General features: G+C 40.7%; 1 protein-coding gene across 4 annotated transcripts in view; it reads left to right on the top strand.

The window, feature by feature from the left end:
• Nucleotides 1-20,962, top strand: part of LOC147108364 (dual specificity mitogen-activated protein kinase kinase 2) — a 77,126-nt gene that overhangs the window by 50,429 nt on the left and 5,735 nt on the right. For all 4 annotated transcript variants that reach the window (XM_086004962.1, XM_086004961.1, XM_086004963.1 and 1 more), the window contains 5 exons: nt 1,537-1,661; nt 2,757-2,970; nt 9,050-9,114; nt 10,804-10,865; nt 15,931-15,976. In XM_086004962.1, the coding sequence (XP_085861088.1) occupies nt 1,537-1,661; nt 2,757-2,970; nt 9,050-9,114; nt 10,804-10,865; nt 15,931-15,976 (512 nt within the window). The remainder of the gene's footprint in view (nt 1-1,536; nt 1,662-2,756; nt 2,971-9,049; nt 9,115-10,803; nt 10,866-15,930; nt 15,977-20,962) is intronic.

Below are 20,962 nucleotides of genomic sequence, written 5' to 3'. Positions count from 1 at the left end.
AGTTTCTTGGGTAATTACAATGTATTGATTTTTTGTAATTGTATTTTATTTTGTATGCGCTACTGTAAAGAGGGTCTCTTTGTAAACGTGCTTTGCAGACCACAGAGGTGGTGTCGACCAAGCTTCAGTAACCAGGAGTCAAAGCAAGTACCCTTCCGTACTACACATGGGTGCCCTACTGGGCATTTTTTTTTTCTATTCGACATCTTATGTTTCTCTCTGCATCTGTTCCACCATAAGAAATTGTTACTAGTAATGCTTCTCTGGTTTTTGTCGATCACGCACCAGTTTTAATTTTTTTTTTAGAGCTTATGCAGGGCTTTAACTTGTGCATACACTTTGCAATGAGTCGTGCCAATTTCTCCCTTGTATTCAGTATAAACTCTTACAAAATGTCTTCTAGCTTTAAGGAGAGGTACAAAAGTGAAACCCTAACGGTTGCTAATTTTCAAAACGGAGATGAAAGGGTGGGGAGAGGGAGAAAGTAGGGATCAAGTCAGTAAACATCGTGGTGGATATGAGATGAAGAGATTTGGGGCGGGGGGCGGCTGTGATGGCCCCCCCAGAATTGAAAAACTTGCGACTTACTAACTAGATATGTAAAGAGTAACAAGGTACCAGTTAGCTAATGCCAAAGGGAAGGGAATTCTTTTGAGGAGAGAGTTTGAGAATCTGTAATATGGTGCAGAGGACACAACTGCACAAGCCCAAGCATCATGCAGAGCCCCACCAAACCGTGTCGAGGTGGAAGTGATCTCACATTTGGCAGTCTTTGAGAGAAATTCGAAAATTAACCTATGATGTTTCCAGCAATCCATAGGAGGCAGGAGATAAATCCTGCCACCAGGTCTTGCTTCCCCCAACTTCAGCTATGAACTGGGTACTAAACTAAAAGTTGTATTTTTAACTTCCCAGCATTGTGTCCAGTTAGTCTTCATCTCTGTCACATTGATGGCATGCAAGTCTAATAAAGGTAGCTGAAACACCAGGCAATATAAGAAAATACCAGGCAATAAAAGGATGGTCAGTGTGGTCTCCAGGACTAGTTTTCAATCTCTTATGGGCGGTGGAGTAATTTCCCAAATTTTTTCCCCCTAATTTCTCTTGGGGGTTTTTATCTGTTTTTGCCTCTCCCAGGAAATTACATAGCTGCAGGTGGGTATGGGGTGTCTAGTCGTGGTGCTTCACACATTACGACAATGTGGGGGTAGGCTCAATGGTCCAGCTGGCCTTTTCCTGTCTGCTATTTTTGTCTGTTGCATCAGTTTTGCAAGTGATGTAATACTCCAAAAATAAGCACAGGGAAGTCTTGATGACCAGTATCCTAATAAATGGGGTAAGATTTCAAATGAAAGTTGAAATACTTTTTACTTCCATTGATGCTCTCAAAGGTGAGAGATCCCGAGAGTATTCCTTTAAAGAATATATAAAATCAAATTAATTGTGCCAATTTTAAGTAGGCAGAGAGGGATGTAAAAGGTGCCAAAATGGCTGCACTACTTGTGTTTCCTCAATTCTGTTGCCTTTTTATTTCAGATGTGAAGCCATCCAACATCTTGGTGAATTCTCGCGGTGAGATAAAGCTCTGTGATTTTGGAGTAAGCGGTCAGCTGATTGACTCGATGGCAAACTCCTTTGTGGGAACTCGCTCTTACATGTCTGTAAGTCTTTATTCTTTCACCAGCTATGTACAGTTTTATTATTTAAAAACTAGCAATTTATGAGCAAGGTGACCTAACAAATATTTCAAGCTCTGTGTACAATGGCATAAGATGTTTAATGTGACCCTTTGTGTGTTGCATTGCTTAAAAAAAACTTCTGTCTCCTTAAGTGGTCACTCAAAAGTTGTAATGTAGCCCGATCAGTAAGGTAGAAAGATCACAACCTCTTAACAATTTAGAACTGCTTCACCAAGAGATCTAGGTTAATTAGATTTTACAGGTCATCCTAAAGAAGGAAAACAAACGTGTTTCAAAATGAGATGTTTCAAACTATTTTAAATTTCACTTGTTACTCTTATTTTGGTGACATTTTAGTATGCTGTAGGGCTGATTTTGTGATCATGCACTCCCAATAGGGCAGCACACTTGAAGGGGGCATGGGTCAAAGATAGTAGCACTGATTCTCTCAATATTCCTTACAATCATAGCTCGCTGGGAGTGCAGAATTAGCCTTTGCAGCATTCAAAAGTCTTTTTTTAAATACCTGCAATCGTTCCTCCCAGGCTACTAATGTTGAATATTTATAAAGTAAAATCTGAGGAATGTACAGAAGGAGAAATCACTTTGCTCACTTTTTTTCTATACAGCTCATTTGTAAATACAGTTTAGTACATAATTGGGGTCTCCTTGCTGAAACATATCACTGAAAAGCATGTTGATAAAATGGTTGTTAATGACTCTGCAGCACAGAAATTAGAAAAAAAAACTGTAAGCAGCAATTTTAATGATGGAACATTGGCAAAATTATTAAATTGTGACAGCCTTCATTACCTGAATCACATGTCCCCTTCCAGCCAGCAGAGAGGGGGAGGTGACAAGGAAGTAAACGTCTCCATGAATATAGTATTGTGGGAATAGCTTGCCCAATATAAAAAAAATTCTGTTCTGTTACTTGTATAGATACACAATGCATTTCGCATTTTCTTTGTGCATTTTAGTTTCTTTGCCAAATATTCACTTCACACTGAATCTTGTAGCTATGTTTGTTTGGTTCATCGATACAAATTGCTGTACTGTACTTTTTTCTCCTGGCAGCCAGAGAGACTGCAAGGCACCCATTACTCTGTGCAGTCTGATATCTGGAGTATGGGGCTTTCCTTGGTAGAGCTGGCAATCGGCAGGTATCCTATCCCCCCTCCTGATGGGAGGGAGCTGGAGGCCATCTTTCAGTGCCCGTTGATGGATGGAGCAGGAGGCGAATCACACAGCACGTCACCCAGGGCAAGGGCCCAAGGGCGCCCCATCAGTGGTAAGAACTAGGCAGATTTTCTGCTTAAATTATGCTTTTCACGCCTTAACTCTGTGTGTGATTGGTCCGAACCCGTCTGCCATCAGTTTGTTGCCTCAATAACTTCAGTCAATCTTTAGAAGTGCTTCCTGTCATCCATTGCTGGGTTAATTTAAAAATGGACATTTTAGAAACGGTCCATGTATTAGTAAATATCCTCTGCTGAAAATTAATTTACTTTCCTCTTGCTAAACTTGGTAAGTGATTTATATCATAATAAAACTGTTACTTCCTTTCAGAAATAGATATGTAGATCATACCCCAGTGATCATCAATTTAAAAAAGAAATCATTTGTCACCTCCAATTTATTTCTTGAATTTCAAAAAACTGGATGACTCCTCATGGGACTTGAGAAGTTATGTAGTGAGAACCTGAGTTTGAGCTTCCATTCGCAAACCTTGCAGCAAAAATATTTGCTCCCCAGGATGGGTAACTGGCTACATGCTGGGCCTGGTTCCTTTTGGAAATGGGCTGTCTGCTTGTACATCTCTGATTACTAAGGCAAAGGAAGGGTTGGTAGTAGTTTGTGTACAAACTGCTCCCCGGCTCTTTTTTTTACCCGTTAGCTACCTTTATCTAGATAGCTTTATGTGTCTTGCTAGTTTGGTTGTTCACCTATGTCCCAGGTTGCTGCAGTGACATATATTGAAGAGCACCCCAATATGTCCCGGAGCAGGTACATTAAATTTAATGGGAGCTCATACATTGGACTGGCTTGGAGGGACCACACTGCAAGGAGAAACCTATACCAGTTTGCTACTGCTGCCTGGAACATGAGTGGACACCAATAGGTTGATGCCTGCAATTTCCCATTCCTGATCTCAACTCTGCTTTCTTAGAAGGGGGAAAATCTGAAAGTCGGTCACCCAGCCATAATCAGAAACCTGGTTATTAGATGGAGACCAGCATCAGTGGAGCCTTCGCAACAAGGGGGGGGGGGGGGGGTGTGTGAAAGGAAGAGTAAAGCGTTCTCCTAAAAACTTTGATCCACAAAAGCTCTCCTAAAGTAGTCTCACAAATGTGTATGTGCAGCATTGCTCACTGAGCTTTTAGTAGCTTTTTCCAAATTGAATAATGTAACTAGGCTTATTTATTGTCTTGGAACCAGTGTGCTATAGGGAAAAATTACACTTTAATGTTGTACAATAAATTGTTGTCTGATCCTCTAATTCATTCCCTCAAATTGCCTCAACAACTAGCAGTGTACACCAGTACTATATTTCACACTAGTGTTGTATAAAGTCAAGCCTCTGTATACCAAAGTTTAGGAGACAAATCAAAAACTTTGTATCAATACTTCAGTGTATCGGGCCTTAAAAGTTTGATCTTTTATACTGATTCTTAGTGGGGATTATCTGTTCAGGCATTCAGTTCGCGAACACATCTAGGTGGACTCGTAACCATCTAATTTGTACTGGAGTTGAAATCCGAGCGTTCAGGCCAGTGGAAGAGTTCTGCCTTCGTCACACCATCTTATTTTGTTTTGTGCTTTAAAACTGCTGGTTAGAGGCACCTGAAAGAAAGAAAGAGAAAGAAAGACTTGCATTTATATAGCACCTTTCATGACCTCCGGACATACCAAAGTGCTTTACAACCAATGAGGTACCTTTGGTGTTGTAATGTAGGAATAGGGGCTAAAGCAGATATAAAACTTCACTATATCCTTATCACTCATGCTCCATTTATATGGAATTCCTGATTGAAGCACAGGATTTCTAAGAACAAATTAACTAGTTTTATCAATGTTCAGCTGCAGAAAATATGACCCTACATAAATGTAAAGGACATTGTTGTTCAAGGAGCACATTAAATGGTCTTGTTCTGCGAGAGACCTAGTTTGTCATGGAGCTCACAACACAAATTAAATCTGACTAGTTTTGCGTATCCAATTCAATTCAAATTGCTTTATTGGCATGACAAGGTACATCTTCTGTTGCCAAAGCACGGAAAAAACATTTATGGTTGAACACACAAACGCAGATCTATCCATACAGTGTATAAACCGATATATCCCTGTGTGTATAAATATACACTCATAATATGCATATAATCTTTTCTTAGGTTTAATGGTTGTCCCTCTGCTTATGGCAAGCTGTAACATAGTTTGCCGCTAAAGTTACGCAATTTCTCTGTTCCCCTAATAGGTATGGGAGTTTTTGGTCGTCAGTCAAATTTTTGAATTCAGGGCATATTTTTATGAATTTTGGGTAGAAATTCCCCCTTATGCCCTGATAGTTTCCACAAGCTGTGAGGAAGTGCATCTCTGTCTCCACCACTCCCTGACTGCAGTGAGAGCATATCCTGTCCTCTCTTGGCAGCCAGGTCTGCCTTTTTCGATGGCCAGGCTATGCTCACTAAGTGTACATAGTCAAGGTTTTTCTCAATTTGCTATCTTTTACCATGGTCAGGTATTCAGCCATGGTGTATTGTCTGTTTAGGGCCAAGTAGCAATCGAGTTTGTTTTGGGTTTTTGTTGTTTCTGTCCAATAGGTCAGATATTTTTCCTTTTGTTTGGTGACAATTGTGTTGGGTCGAATTCTCTGTGCTACGATGTGACTGTCCTGGAGCTGGTTATTATTAGTAGTGTTAGTAGTTACTTCACTGAGTCCCAGGACTAGTTGACTGAGGGGACTCTTCTTTATGATCCTCTCTTGGCATTTCAGGGCTTCGTAATGATAGCAGTGGGGGTTGCTCATTTTTAGGTGTTTCCAAAATTTGGTGGCTCTTTTTTGGATATTAATTAGTAGTGGATATTGGCCTAGTTCTGCCCTGCATGCATTGTTTGCAGTTTTCCTCAGAGTCCGGAGGATACTTTTACAGAATTCTGCATGTAGGATCTCAATTGGGTGCTTGTCCCATTTTGCAAATTCTTGTTGTGTTAGCGGACCCCACACCTCACTGCCATAGAGTGCAATTGGTTCAATTACTGATTTTAAAATTTTGAGCCAAATGCCAATTGGGATTTCTATTTGGATTGACTTTTTAATGGCATAGAAAGCCCTTTTTGCTTTCTCTTTCAGTTCATTCACAGCCAGATGAAAATTTCCCGTAGAACTGATTTTTAAGCCTAAGTATGTGTAATTTGTAGTTTGTTCAATTTTAGTTGCTCCTAGTGTGAAATTTATTCTGGTTCCCTGATGTCTGGATCTTTGCTGGAACACAAGAACTTTGGTTTTTTGGGGGTTTATTGTCAGGGCCCAGGTCTGACAGAACGACTCTAGCAGATCCAGGTTCTGCTGTAGACCCTCCTCAGTTGGTGAGAGCAGAACCAGGTCATCTGCATAGAGGAGGAATTTAACCTTGGAGTCATACAGGGCGAGGCCAGGTGCTGTAGATTGTTCAAGTAGTTTTGCCAATTCATTTATGTAAATATTAAAGTGTGTCGGTGAGATGGGCGAGCCCTGCGCCACGCCACGCCCCTGAGAAGTATTTTGTTTGTCTCCAATTTTAACTGCACATTTATTGTTTGTATACATTGATTTAATTACATCATATGTTTTTCCCCCTACACCACTTTCAATAAGTTTCAAGAATAGACCGTCATGCCAAATGGAATCGAAAGCCTTCTGGAAATCTATAAAGCAGGCAAAAATTTTGCTTTTTTGGTGAACATGTTTGTCAATTAGGGTGTGTAGGGTGAAGATATGATCCGATGTTCTATAATTTGGTAAGAATCCAATTTGGCTTTTGCTCAAGACATTGTGCTCCTCAAGGAAGTTTATAAGTCTTTGGTTTATGATACTACAGAATACCTTCCCCAGGTTACTGTTCACACAGATGCCTCGATAGTTATTTGGGTCAACTTTGTCTCCACTTTTGTATATGGGCGTTCCAGATATCAGGGAAGTAACCGACACTCAGAACCAAGTTGAAGAGTTTTAGGATAGCCAATTTCATTTTATCGTCCGTGTGTTTAATCATCTCGTTTAGGATGCCATCTGCACCGCAAGCTTTTCTTGGTCGCAGGTCCTTGAGTTTTTCAAATAGCTCTTTTTCAGTTATTAGGGAGTCTAATGGGTTTTGGTTATCTTTTATGGCCAGTTCGAGCTTTAAGTTTTTTACATATTTGATCTTGCTCTGGGCTTAGTGTGTTTTTCTGGTATAATTTTTCAAAATGGTTTTCCCATTTGTCTCCATTTTGAAGGGGCAATTCGTCGTGTTGCTTTTTGTGTAATGTATTCCAGTTGTCCCAGAAACAATTAGAATCAATAGATTCCTCAATGGAGCTGAGTGTATTCTTAATATACTGTTCTTTCTTGGTTCTGAGTGTGTTTTTGTATTGTGTTAGTGCCTGACAATAAGTAAGGCGTAATTCCTCGTTTTCTGGTTGTCTGTGTTTTTGGTTTGATATTTTTCTGAGTTTTTTCCTCATGTTATGGCAGTCTGAATCAAACCATTTTTCGTGGTTTTTTGTTTTGGGTTTATTCTTGCGAACTTTCAAGTTTGACATTGATGCCAAATTATCAAAAATATTATTTAGGTTATTCACTGCTCGGTTTATGCCTTCTTTATTGTGAGTGTATGTGTTTTCCAGAAAGGTGTCCAAGAGAGCTTGAGTTGATTGATTGCTAATTGCTTTCTGGTATTTTTCCGTGCTGTTTTTGGCCCATCTGTAGGATTTTTTAATGTTGTACAGCTTACTGGGCTGTGTTTCTGTGTTGGTTGTTTCTGTCCTTTTAAGATACGCGGTAATTTGGCTGTGGTCTGACAGTGTTGTTTGTGGCTTGACTGTGAATGCTCTGAAAGAGGGTGGGTCTAGATCCGTAATCATATAGTTCTCTGATCAAGAGTTAGATTCATAGACTGATATAGCACAGAAGGAGGCCATTTGACCCATCATGCCTGCGCCGGCTCTTTTGTAGAGCTATCCAATTAATCCCACTCCCTAGCTCTTTCCCATAGCCCTGTTTTTTAAACAAAAAAATCCCTTCAAGTATTCAATTCTCTTTTGAATGTTACTATTGAATCTGCTTCCACCACCCTTTTGGGCAGTGCATTCCAGATCGCAGCTCCCTTTGTTTTTATAAAAAAAAAAAAAAAATCAGTCCTTGAAAATCATTGCATTTTGAAGCTACAGAAAGCATGACTTTGAGTAAAGGTTGCATTAATAGGTTTATCGACGTGGTGCCATTTTCTGTACTATTGTTCTCCTTGATAATGCAGGTGATCACCCTCAGTATAAGCTACCGCTAATGCCGATATACCAGGCTGTAGGAGCTGCAGTGGGAATGGCAAGAGGCAATTGGCCATCCATTCTCTGCACCCGCCCCCCCACCCACCCACCAGTGCACTCCATCTAGGGGTGAATGGCTATCTATCTGGCTCCTTCCAACAACAACACAGCTGAAATAAAAACAAACTGCTGGAAATGCTCAGCAGCTCAGGCAGCATCTGTGGAGAGAGAAACAGAGTTAATGTTTCAGGTCGATGGCCTTTTGTCAGAACTGGAAAATGTTACAGATGTAACAGGATTTAAGCAAGTTTAAGAAGTAGAGAAAGGGCGGGGGAGGAAAGAACAAAAGAGAAGGTCTGTGATAGGAATGCAGGAGTGATTAAATGACAAAAGGGATGATGGTGCAAGACAAAAGGGAGTGATAATGGGACAAGTAAAGAAACAAAAGATGTGTCTAGAGGAGCTGTAAATGGCAACAGCAGAAACATTGCCAGCACCTGCTATCGGAAAAAATGGGAGCAGTGTTTTAAATCTGAAGTTATGGAAATCAGAGAGTCCGGAAGGCTGTAAAAGTACCTAATCGAAAGATGAGGTGCTGTTCTTCGAACTTCCGTTGAGCTTCATTGCAACAGTGTAAGAAGCAGAGGTCGGAGTGGGATGGAGAATTAAAATGGCAAGTGACCGGAAGCTTGGGGTCACGCTTGTGGACCGAACGGAATTTCCAGCATTTTCTGTTTCTATTTCAGGCTTCTCGCACCTGCAGTATTTTGCCTTTGAACACAGCTGAGATGATGGGTTCTCAGACCTGCTTGTGTAGAATAGCGATGTCAGTACTTCAGCTGACTTGTTGCCTTTCTATTGTGCAGGGCACGGGATGGACAGTCGACCAGCCATGGCTATTTTTGAACTTCTGGATTATATTGTGAATGAGGTTTGTACTTTTTTTTGAGTGTCTTTATAGTAATAAAGGCTCACTTCATCAAATTGTTAAAGACAGCAGATAAATGTTTGGTAGCATGATCTGAAAGGTGTATGAAAAGTGGTTCCTTTTTTTGTGCTTTTAAGTTATTTTAGTTCTGTTTAAAATCTACCAGTTGCTAATTCTTTATTCATACTCTGCCTACCATGAGCAAGCTGAGATACATCTGGAGAATATTAGAGAGATGCCCCTCTCTTATTTAAAAAAAAAAAAATCAGGCACAATCCTATAATTTACCTTTTACTGCATCCAGAAGTCCTCCCCCTGTTGCTGTCTTTAACTGTTTGTTCCACCTGCATTCATTGCAACACAAGCTGATCAGCCCCTTGTATGAACCAATCTTTGAAAAACTGTTGTTTTTGTAAAAGCCAAATTATATTGGTCAACATCTTTAGGGTTTGGGTTTCTCTCTTTCTCCTCCCTCCCTCCTCCCCTCCCACACCCTCCATATTAGAAACTATTCTAAGCTCCAGCTTGGAAACCTCATCTTGTACTGCATCAATTTATGGACTCTCCAAGTCAAGCCTTTGGCTAGCAAAAACTTGATTTGTCCATGCGAGCTGCTGTTTTTGGCCCCACTCAGCATATAAACCCCTTGACCTGCTGATGAAGGAGCAGCAGAGCTACTACCATATCCACGGTTTTCCCAAAAGCATTACTGGGGTTATGCTACGCTTAAGAGATTTTATGGCCAATTTTCCTGAACTTTGTCCCTGGAGCCCACGCATTCTCCAGGCACAAAGCTCAGGAAAAAGGGAGCGAAGACCCATTACTCGGTGTTTCCGTCTCCTTTACGTTGCCCCAACATTTCTGTGGTTGGTCAGTTGATTATAAGAAAGACTTGCATTCATCCCATCTCTCTGACGCATTTAACATCCAATGAATTATAGTGCAGTGATTGTTATATAGGCAAGCGCAGCAGCCATTTTGCATATGGCATGGGTTCACAAACTGCAATGAGATGAATGGCCAGTTAATCCCTTGGCGCTTGAGGGAGAAATGTTGGCCATGGAGAGCTAAGCTTTAAGAAAGTGGTGTCTACAAATTTCCCAAGAAATGTTAGGTTAAGATGCTTTGGTCAAAAACGATATATGGCTGAGCAAGACTGACTATATTGATGCAGCAAGAAGATATTGCTTGGCTCCAGCCTGAAAACTCTCCATGGACAGTTGCCAATCTTGTCTTTCCTTTGGAATGTAGAGTCCAAGCTACATGCAAAGAATAGCGACCAACCTTTTACCTCTTAAGTAGTAACTCACCCCATCATTCGCATTCTAAAATATAACCCAGTGAACAAATCCTTGTGTTCAGGACTTCTATACGTTAAAACTTTGCTTTTGTGTAAACACTAGTTCACAAATGGAAGTTGAATTACAGTAAATCACTTTGAGCCGGAATGCTAATGTTACTGTTTACACCATCCACATGCTGGTTGTCCAAAAATAATTGAGTCTCAAAGGAAACGTGGTCACTTAAAAACGCAACTTTAAATGGTACTGAGCACACTGGAGCTGTCCAGAAGGTTTACGTGAACTGATGTGCAAAAATGCAGCATGAATGGCCAACTGGCAGCAGTGTGCTGAGAAAAATCCTATTATTTCCAGTGCTTTTTACTGACCATTTTGTTACTTTTCCTTCCAGCCTCCTCCTAAACTCCCCATTGGTGTATTTACACAGGACTTTCAAGAGTTTGTAAATAAATGGTAAGTAATGGCACCATATGCTGTGTTGGAACAGGAGCACTGGTACCTCTCCTAGATGCTAAGCCCTACAAGGATGTTTGATGTCCTGAGGTGGTTGTCAGATCTTTAGTACTCTCTCCCCTTTGGCACAGATGACTCCCTTATAATTTCAGATATTTGCTGCACTTTCCCTCCAACTCTTTTTGCCCTTTTTATCTGAATGTGAAACATGATGGCTTGTTATCCATCTTTAAATTCTTAGATGTGGATTAACGTATCTTGGGCCACATCATTATGTTTATAGGTGAATAGCGATACTTTGAGGCTCAAGTTATATTACAAATTCTTTGCCAAAATTTTTATTACAGGACAGGTTTATGACTTTAACAAATAAATTAAGCTGGGCACACTGAAACTGTAAGACATAAATATTTTGCAGGCCATGGTGTTGAAAGTTAGTTAATTAGCTAAGAATACTTGAGACCTGAGATGCATGATACTCAAACTGTAATTTCCAGATCCCAGACACTTGCCATCTATATGATGCGATCTTTGCCCCAGTCAGGAACTGATCCAGATCCCTCTTGCAGGCATAAAAGAATTCTTTGGGAAAAGAAGAACCAGCTGACATCCAGTCTATTCCTACTCTTACATAGTATAAACTCACCTCCCCTTACGATGCCTTCTAGCACCTTCCTAATAATGGATGTCAGGCTGATAGGCCTGTAGTTCCCTGATTCTGATTTGTCCCCTTTTATGAAAATGGGATCTACATGAGCTAGCTTCCAGTCTAAGGGAGCTATCCCCGATTCTATTGAACTGTTGAAAATGCGGGCAAGGAGCTCACGGAGCACTTATCCCATCTATTTAATCACCCTTGGATGAATATTACCCAGACCTGGAGCCCTATTAAATTTTTACTTTCCTAATCTATCCACGATGTCATTACTATCTATTTTAATAACAATGCTATTCAATACTGAGCATCCCTCATCTCGGACATAGCATCATCTACAGGAGTATAGACTGGTGCGAAATAGTTGTTCAGCAGCTCTGCCATAACCTGAGAATCAGTTTGAATCTGCCCTAGTATCCTTTAGTGGCCCCATATGGTCCTTAATGGTCTAACTTAGCTGAAAAATCTTTTGCTATTACTGCCAGAATTACGCACATCTTCTTTTCCAGAGATCTCTTGGCTAATTTCATATGGATGAATGGAAAAGGTTAAGAGATGCTTAGATCAGGAAATAATCCACCTGGTTACCCTTTTCACTCCAGGGGGATTCTCCAATATTAAGGGATATTATAATTTACGAATTGAGGCTGCTGGCAGAGATCAGTGCTGATTTGCAAGCCCACACAAGTGCCAGGAAAGCAAGAATGAAAGGGACTTGATTTACAATTTATGGTGTTTCATGATTTAAGAGGTTTCATGCCCAGCCCTGAAGCTCCATCTGGGTCATTTTACATGAAAATAATTTCATTGCCATAATTCAATCGAGCAGCATCTCCAAGAGACTAACTACACCTGATGAATGCTTCCTTCTATGTGATTAATCACTTTCAACTCTTAAACTCCTCATATTCGACATCCAAGGGACTAACTCCCAACGCAAAGTACATCCCTTCTGATTCACATCTGCACCCTGGGCTTTCACAAAGTACCTTCTGAATCTGTGGCTGTAAGGTGTCGACACCCAAGCAGATCGCTACAGATTTCTCTGTTTAAGATGAAGCCTTGGACGCAACTCCTTGGACTTTCCTTGTAATTCTGCACCTTCCCAGCCAGCAGGCCACTGTTGGAGCCGTGCCCCCCCTCCAGCTGGTCTTGATCAAAAGATCCAGTTCACCCAAAACATTAACCCTTTCTTCAGAGGGTGATGGAATGCTCGGCATTTGTACAGTTTAAATTCCTGCTTACTGGTTGGCTTATCAGAACTCCCACCTGAGAGCCCAGAATTGGGCATTTGATCAAATTCAATATGTTCCATGTGTTTAGTGTTGGAGATTTGATGGTGGGGGGGGGGGGTTCAAAATTATACGGGGTTTTGATGTAGGGAGTAACTATCTTCATTGGTTGGTGAGTCAGTAACTAGAGGGCATAAATTTATCAAAAAATGAAGGGAGAGGTTTGGGGATTGTAAGGACATGGAATGCCCTGCCAGAAATTTGAAGTACAGTACTTGACTGCTTTGGGGAAACTGTGAAGTCTAGTAAGTTTAGAGAAGCTCACTGAGAACCTTAGCTACGCTCAAATATGTGTACGTAAGACACTTTGTGGAGTTGTGGACTAAACATGGCATTGAACTCATGATGGATATAAAGAAATGTCTTCTATATTCAGGCAAGGAAAGGAAGGTCATATGGATGGTATGATGGTGTCAATGGCAGTGATCTCTGAAAAGGGTTACTGCCCCCATGGCACTTTGGAGCCCAGTGCCTATTTTTGTGTAGGATTTTTTTTTCCCATTATAAAAATGAACGCCCTAGAAGGCAATCTCCCTCTCAGAGATGGTGTAGTTTGCAGATAACTTCCAATCTTTCTACTTCAAGGGAGTACAGTTCTGGGAACAGTTTTTAATTTTGTTTGCAAAGTTTACTGATACACAGCATAGGATTACAGCTATGTACCTGTAAAGTCTCGAGCGCTGTGGATGTATAGTTTACACTCGTCTCTTGGATGTCACTAGGATACGGTTGCATTGGTTTCACCCTGGTGTTTCAATAATCAAATACAATCCTGCTTTGGATTTTTCATTCTGAATCTTATGCATTCTGAATTTTCTTGTCATAGTGATTATTTTGGGAGCCTTCCTCACCGGAGTTAAATCTGGGCTTTGTGCTGGGCCGTGGTTATGTCCAATCCACCTGGGATTGAATATGGCTGTGGCCTGATTCTTGCGGTTTGGGATTTCTGGCAGACACAGCTATTTAATTGGACTTGTTCCAGTTTCTCCACAGCACTCTCTAATAATGTTAGCTATTTGATCAAATGTTCTGTACATTCAATGTCGAGGAGATTTGGTGGAGGCATTCAAAATTATACGGGGTTTTGATGAGGTGAATAAGGAATAATTGTCTTCATTGGTTGGTGAGTCAGAGGGCATAAATTTATCAAAAAATGAATGGAGAGGTTAGGGAAAAGCTTTTTACAAGGGGGTTGTTAGGACATCAAATGCTCTACCAGAAGAGGTGGTCAACCCATGACCACTTTTAAAGAGGTGGATAAATATTTGAAAAGAAAAATGTTAAATGGTATGGGGAAGTGGGATAGCCCTTTGAGAGCCAGCACAGCACAAAGGCTGAATGGGTTCTTTTCTGCTGTAGAATCCTTTTATGCAGATAAATGTGTTTGTTTTTTTTCCCTGCATGCGCTGAGTTCCGTAAGAACCTCCAATGCATACTCTGAGGAGTTGAGAGTCTACTGGTGGGTAAATTGAGGATGGCAGTCTTCATCTGGATCAGGAAGCCCTTGCAGTTAAACCGAGGCCTGTAATTAGCTACTCCCATCTGGTTTTCTGCTGTGCCCAGTTCTTGTCCTCCTCCCTCCCTCCCTAAAAACAAAAATTAGTATTGACAGATTCAAGGACATAAATCCTGAATATTTTTAAAGGAATTAGCTATTTACCTCCCATATTGCCTATACCTCGGTAATCTGCATTCTCTTAAATTTAAATGAGTGGTATAACATAAATTTGCAAATTTTAAGTTAAATCCCATGACTCTAATAGCTCTTAAAATATACACTTGCCAGCTTCTGTATTACCTTTAGATTAGATGCCGTGACAAATGCAATAGTGGTCTCATTCTGACTGTCCTTGTACAACGGTCAAGGATTAATCATTTTGAGTGCAAGGTTAAATAATAAACTCCAGATCCCAAGTTCACGGTGTTTTTTGTAAGTTGACCTCTAGTCAAACTGAGCACCTTCGGTGTAAGATATTGAAAATAACTGAAAGCTGTGCCACTCCCCTCCCCCTCTCCTGAAGATGTGGAGTCATTGCTTGGGTGCAATACCACGAGTGCCTTTGGGTACCTAATCCAAGTGGCCTTTCTTTGCATGAACCTAGGCAGTGAGTACTGGCAGAGCGCATCACAGCTGAGCCTGTTCCCGTCCACACTTGTGCTTCCTGTAAGGCTTCATAAATATTGCGATCCAAGGGTAGGGAGCTGGGATGCTGCCATCGGTCGGTTTTCTTGTTCTGTGCCCACTCTCAAGTTACCCTCGCAGAATGTGCAGATATCATTAGGACAGACTTGACCATGTCAAATAGCTCACCCACAGTAGTTTCCTAGGCCGATCTAAAGAATAGCCATTTGGGTGTGGTAAAAGAAGGCTGTTGTCCATAAACCATGCTCCAGCATGAATCACCCACCACCTGTTTGATAATCGCCCCTGTGAAGCGCCTTGGGACGTTTTACCACGTTAACGGCGCGATATAAATACAAGTTGTTGCTCATGATGCTGTTTAGTGTCAGGTTAGTGAAGAAGTGCGTGTCTCTGTGCTGGATTTTAGGACTTCACCTTCATGGGGAGGTTTGGTGTTAATTTAAATGATATTTGGGTATGCTTTTCTGTGGGTTATCTTTTTTAACGTGGTACAGTCGTGGCTGGCACTTGCTGATGGTGATTGCTGCAGTCTGCAGCTAGTCGGGATTTTCTGGTTTGTACGTCGCTTATCGTACAATTAGTGATTTAAAGCTATCTTTGGAAAGTATTTGTCCATCTTGTCAGGAGTTATTTTCATTATAATATTTTATTATGATTTATGTCATTTTTTAAATATAAATCTTGCCAAACCAGTTCTATGTGGGGTTGCTCTCATTTTAAATGTCATCTTCTATGGTGTATATGAGAGAATATGCTCCAGGCCATGTACATTATGTAAATTTTGTGTTGTACTTGCGTACAGTAAATAGTTATATCAAAAAACTTTGAAAAATTATTGGCTGTGAATGTATTTTAGTATTTTTTTATTGTAGTGTAACTACACAGCTGGCCAATATTCAGCACGGAGTTAGTTTTTGCAACTTTCACTAATCTAGAATACCATGCTATTTTACTAATTATAAGTTTTAATTGTAGCTTATTCAAGAATCCAGCTGACCGAGCAGACTTGAAACTACTTATGGTAAGTGAAAATCCTTCAGTGTCCGGGCCTTCAATTATTGATTTACATCTAGTACAGACTCTTGGATTTTAAAAGTGGTGGCATTCGCTGCAACCTATTTATTCTATTGAAAATGCCACTCTAACTTCTCCCTTCAGAGTTATTGAGAGTTGTATCTTTATATTACATAGAATTTACTGCACAGAAAGAGGCCATTCGACCCAACTGGTTCGTGCCGGTGTTTATAATCCACACGAGCCTCTTCCCACCCCATTTCATCTCACCCTATCAACATATCCTTCTATTCCATCCTCCCTTATGTACTTATCTAGAATCCCCTTAAATACACCTATGGTATTTGTCTTGACTACTCCCTGTGGTAGCGAGTTTCACATTCTAACCACTCTCTGGGTAAGGAAGTTTCTCCTGAATCCCCTATTGGATTTTTCTCATTCCCAGAACAATAGCGAGCCGAGTCACCAGACAGATGGTCATTTTGCTTGGGTTTATTTTGGCCAGTTAATTGCTGCATGGTATAATCGACTCGTGCCATTCTAATTCTGAGCAGCCAGTGGGGGAGTGCTAAATTGTTAAATTATATAATAATCTGTTAGGAGGGAAAATGCAGCTCTACCGGTGAAAGGTTACTGATATGTAATGCACTTCAGTTAATCCTTTTTAATTTGTACTCGAACGGTTTCTTAAATTTAACTGGGACTTCCTTGCCCTTTTTTTTTGTTCTCAAATTTAGTTTGAATTCTGTTCTGCATGTTCATGTTTGCTGCACAATGTAACAGAAGCTGTCTTGGCTTTTCATTCACTGTGCAATGTAATGAAGCCTGTATGGTTACCAAGACAATGCACTAAGTCAATCCTGGTTGCATTGGGAATTGTCATAATAGTTCCCTCTTTGAGTTGGCTATACTTGTGATATCATAAATAGATAATCTGACAGCAAGCTGTCACATTTACTAGTCAGATTTACAAGAAAAACATTACAATTTCTATCTAATCTATCATGTCCTATCTGTAAGTGAGATATTATTAGTCCCAGTTACATGCACATGCTATAATCAATTGTTTGAAGCCTCACTAGAATTGTGAGCATTAACGCAGCACTCTGTTTGGGGAAGTAAAGCATATCTTTGCATTCATGTGCTGGAATACACTATTGCTTGAACCTCTGGCTGATGTCCTGAGATCCCAGAGAAATAAGTGCACCAGAGTTAGAAACCTGTGACTAGCGAGAGCTTTTCCTTGTGAAGAGCTGAACAGATAGTTCTTTGAAATGTTTTTTAACCTTGAAAATTTCCCCACTTAGCTGCCCACCTTTACCCGATTATTTAACAAGCTGATAACCGGCTATGGGAAGCATTAACCTTGACGGCAATAAATGTAGCTCGCCTGAGATTGTGGTTATGAATCTCAATGAAATTATGCAAGAGCAGCCCGGCTCAGTGAATTGTATATATTTCTTGCTCCAAGGACCTAGTTAACGATTTTGGGTAGGCTTGGTTCAAAATAATTTACCAAGTATTCAGGTAGTCCATTTAGTACCCATGTGTTCAGCGATAAAGGTCGTACTTCATGTGTGCAGATTAGTAGTTTCTGCTTACGTGTAAAATAGTGGCACTGCATATATGATGAGCCTTCAGCTTCTTTCAAATGGAATTATCGCACTGACTAATGCAGATACAACAACTTAAAGGAGTCACATGTGGCCTTCACCCCTTGCAGAGTATCTGCAGTTTTGAAGCACAATTCTCTCTCCAAAGTGACCTCTTGTACAATTTCTTTCTCATTTAGTACCCTCTGGACCAAGAGCCCTACAACACTGCCCTTTTGGGGGGTGGGGGGGGGGGCAGGTGGAGATCGATATAACATTTGTAATTTCCCATATCCTGTCCTTTTACACTGAGCTCAGTTTGTTCATCATCTGTTACTGATGTGATCTGTCCATTTATAGAGTACTTGCAGCTTTTGCTGGACCAGAACCTAAAATAATTGTTCCTTATGGAATGTTTTTAACTGTCAGTGTTTTTTAATGCCCCTAATGGTCGCTGGGAGAACATCCACTGAGGTTTCTAGATTTATAAAAGTGCTGTGCAAAACTCAGCCATTCCTCTGGCCTGGCTTTCCACACTCTGATTTCCTTGCAGCTGCATAGATTCTGCTCCCATCCTTATGGCAGTGGTGTCAATGAAGAAAATTGTCTCGATCACAGGATTGAAATGGCTTCTTTCCCTCCCAAAAAGAGTTTAGTCAGAAAGAAAGTGGATGACTTATGTAATTTCTATGTACATGTAGCAATAACACCCATTCCAAAAGGTACTTTGTACTCCTGTGAAAATGCTGACTATTAACATTGGATGTGTAAAGAGCTGTAGGTATTGGTCATTGTCTAGGGCAAACACGGAGTTGACCTCTGTCTGAACCCAAATCCTTTCCTACGGGAATTTGAGTTTCAGTTGTTTCAGACTATTCCAGTTCATTCTGATCTGTAGCGCGTAACTCTGGGTAAGAGTGTGAATTCCACTGTGTGGATGATGAACCCTGTTGCCAAAGGAACTCCGAGTTGAGGAAAGATTGCTATTGAGCAAATGCAAGCCAAATGGTCTATAGAAAGGGCCAAGTGTTCCTACCATCTGGCAGAGAGAAAACTTTTACTGGAATGAGAGTTCCTTTGAACGGAACAGTCGCCAATTCCTGTATTATCTTATAAATGACAGGGAAAGTATCTGTGAGTGTCCTGATGGCTCGCTGGGGGGGTTTAAAGGCTGAAACATATGGTCCAGTAAGGTCTCTGGTTCAGTGCCACAGTCTGTAATGAGTTGCTGTTAAGTGACTGAGATGCTACAATTACTTTCAGTTCCCGAGCTTCATGCTCCTGATTTGCTGTTCAGCAAGCCCTGAATTGGACTCCATTGTGACAGCCCCCTCCACCCCACATTTAAATAGCCCACCAATGCTGTAAGTTTGGGTGAAGAATGACCACTTGGGTGAGCTACCAGCCTGTGATTGTTCATGGAAGCAGAGTCCAGTAAGGAGTTGATGGTTTCCAGAGAGGAAGAGTATAATGGCAGAAGCAAGAGGATTTTTTTTTAACCTATATGAAACTTGTAACAATCCTCCTACATTTTATAAAATACTAGTGTTTAGATTTGTCCACTGAAAAGTGACAATCTTTCCCAGGTTTGAGGTCCTCCCTCCTAAGTTAGAATCCATTGGTGCTGTCACTAGGATTTCACAAGATGTATGCTGTGCATGTGAGATCTTTTATACTGTCTGCAGGAGATTTGTGTAAACATTCAGAAGTACAATTGGATTGTGTAGATTTTGTTCCATCTGAACTTTGATTGATTACCTCAATGTTACTTGCCAGAGACAAAGTATTGGTGATGACGACGTTGGCTGCAGTTTGAGATGACTTAAGAGAATCACACAAGAAGCATACTGGCATGTTAAGTGTGTTGGCTAAAGTTCAACTTCAGGCATATTAGTATCAAACACACCAACGATAACGAATGAGGAATTACTACCTACCTCTAGTGCTGTTCATTTGATACTTCCACTCCAAAATTCTCTCTCCTGCTCTGATCTGAGTGTTTTTTGTACTCCTAGTAATTTGATTTTGCTCAAATCTTCATTTCGCTTGGCAAAAAGAACTCAGCAGCAATATTCCAGTGATGAGGTTTATATATGGCATGGCTCCTGTGTCCATTACCTGAGTTTTAAAGGGACCTCACCAAGAGTTTCCTCCGTTGGGCAACCAGGCTAATTCTTTGACAGGTGGAGGTTAATGTTCAAAGAATAAGGAAGCTGCACCAAAGGTCGGGACTGTAGTGTGATTTTGAGAGCTGAGATTGTCCATCTACTGTATAATGATTTAACCAGGTAATCGAGTGCCCAATACCTTGATCCTTTTTCATCGTCGGCACAAGTGACAAAGTTAATTGCAGATCTTGTTTTGTGGAACACAAAGTGAGAAGTGTTTTGTTCTTGCATCTATGGCAGCTAAACAGACACGCAAACCAACAAGTTTTACTTGTAAATCTGGTAGTAGTCAGGTCTAAATCCTTTTTAATGTTACACACCTTTTTTTCTCCCTTGAACTTGACCGATGCAGCAAAACTATAACACTAGATGTTTACATCGCAGGAGAATGTCATTCAGCCCATTGCCTCTGCTGGCTCTTCAGTAGCATAATTCAAAATCAAATCCCAATGCCCTGCGCTCTCCCCATTGTATTGGTGGTGTCCTGCCTACTAGTAGTCATGTGGGTTGATTGTGAGACTGTCTCGCGTGTATGTGATTGCTGTTGCTGGTATGCAGTTTCCTGTTGAGGTGCTTTGGGTGTTGGTTGGATGGTTATGGGATTGTGCCAAGTGAGCCTCCAAGGACAGACGCTAGATCACTTGGGCATTTCTCCAATTCCAGGCAGCAGCCAAACATCACTCGTTCAGCTTGCGATACATCCCACAGGTGCTTCAGCCACGTGGCATGTAGTCTGTAAGTGCCTAGCAGAAAATAAAATCATTAAACCTAATATTCACAACTTGCTGTTTTTTTTAAAAGACATGTTTAAACATTTTTGCATGGGAATTTAAAATATCCATTATTTAGAAGTGTAATGATCCCATTTTTAGGGATTTAGAACATGGAACATAAAAAAAAACTTGGAATTGGGGTCAATTGCATTGGGGGTAGGGGGGGAAATGCACTGAAAATGTTACAATGCTGTTGTCAGGATATGTGTGTGTATATGATGTTGCTAGTGGTGCTTACACAAGGGGTTACATTTTTGTCCAAGTAGATATAACTGCCAGCTAATGATTCCTTTGAAGTCAGATAATATTAAATGCGTCACTGTAATATACAGTTTTCCTGACTCTCTTTGTAACGTTGCAGCAGAAATCAACTTGGATATGTTTTCAGGGTTTTGCAAAAAGATAAAGTTGTCATTGTGGAATGTATTCCAATGAAAGTTAATAAATCTCCTATAGTGCC

The sequence above is a fragment of the Somniosus microcephalus genome, chromosome 13 (genome assembly GCF_052327205.1).
Source record: "Somniosus microcephalus isolate GS21.2 chromosome 13, FLI_Smic_1.0, whole genome shotgun sequence".
In the NCBI taxonomy this organism is placed as follows: Eukaryota; Metazoa; Chordata; class Chondrichthyes; order Squaliformes; family Somniosidae; genus Somniosus; species Somniosus microcephalus.
The sequence above is the reverse complement of the archived record's forward strand: the minus strand, read 5'-3'. Positions and strand labels throughout refer to the sequence as shown.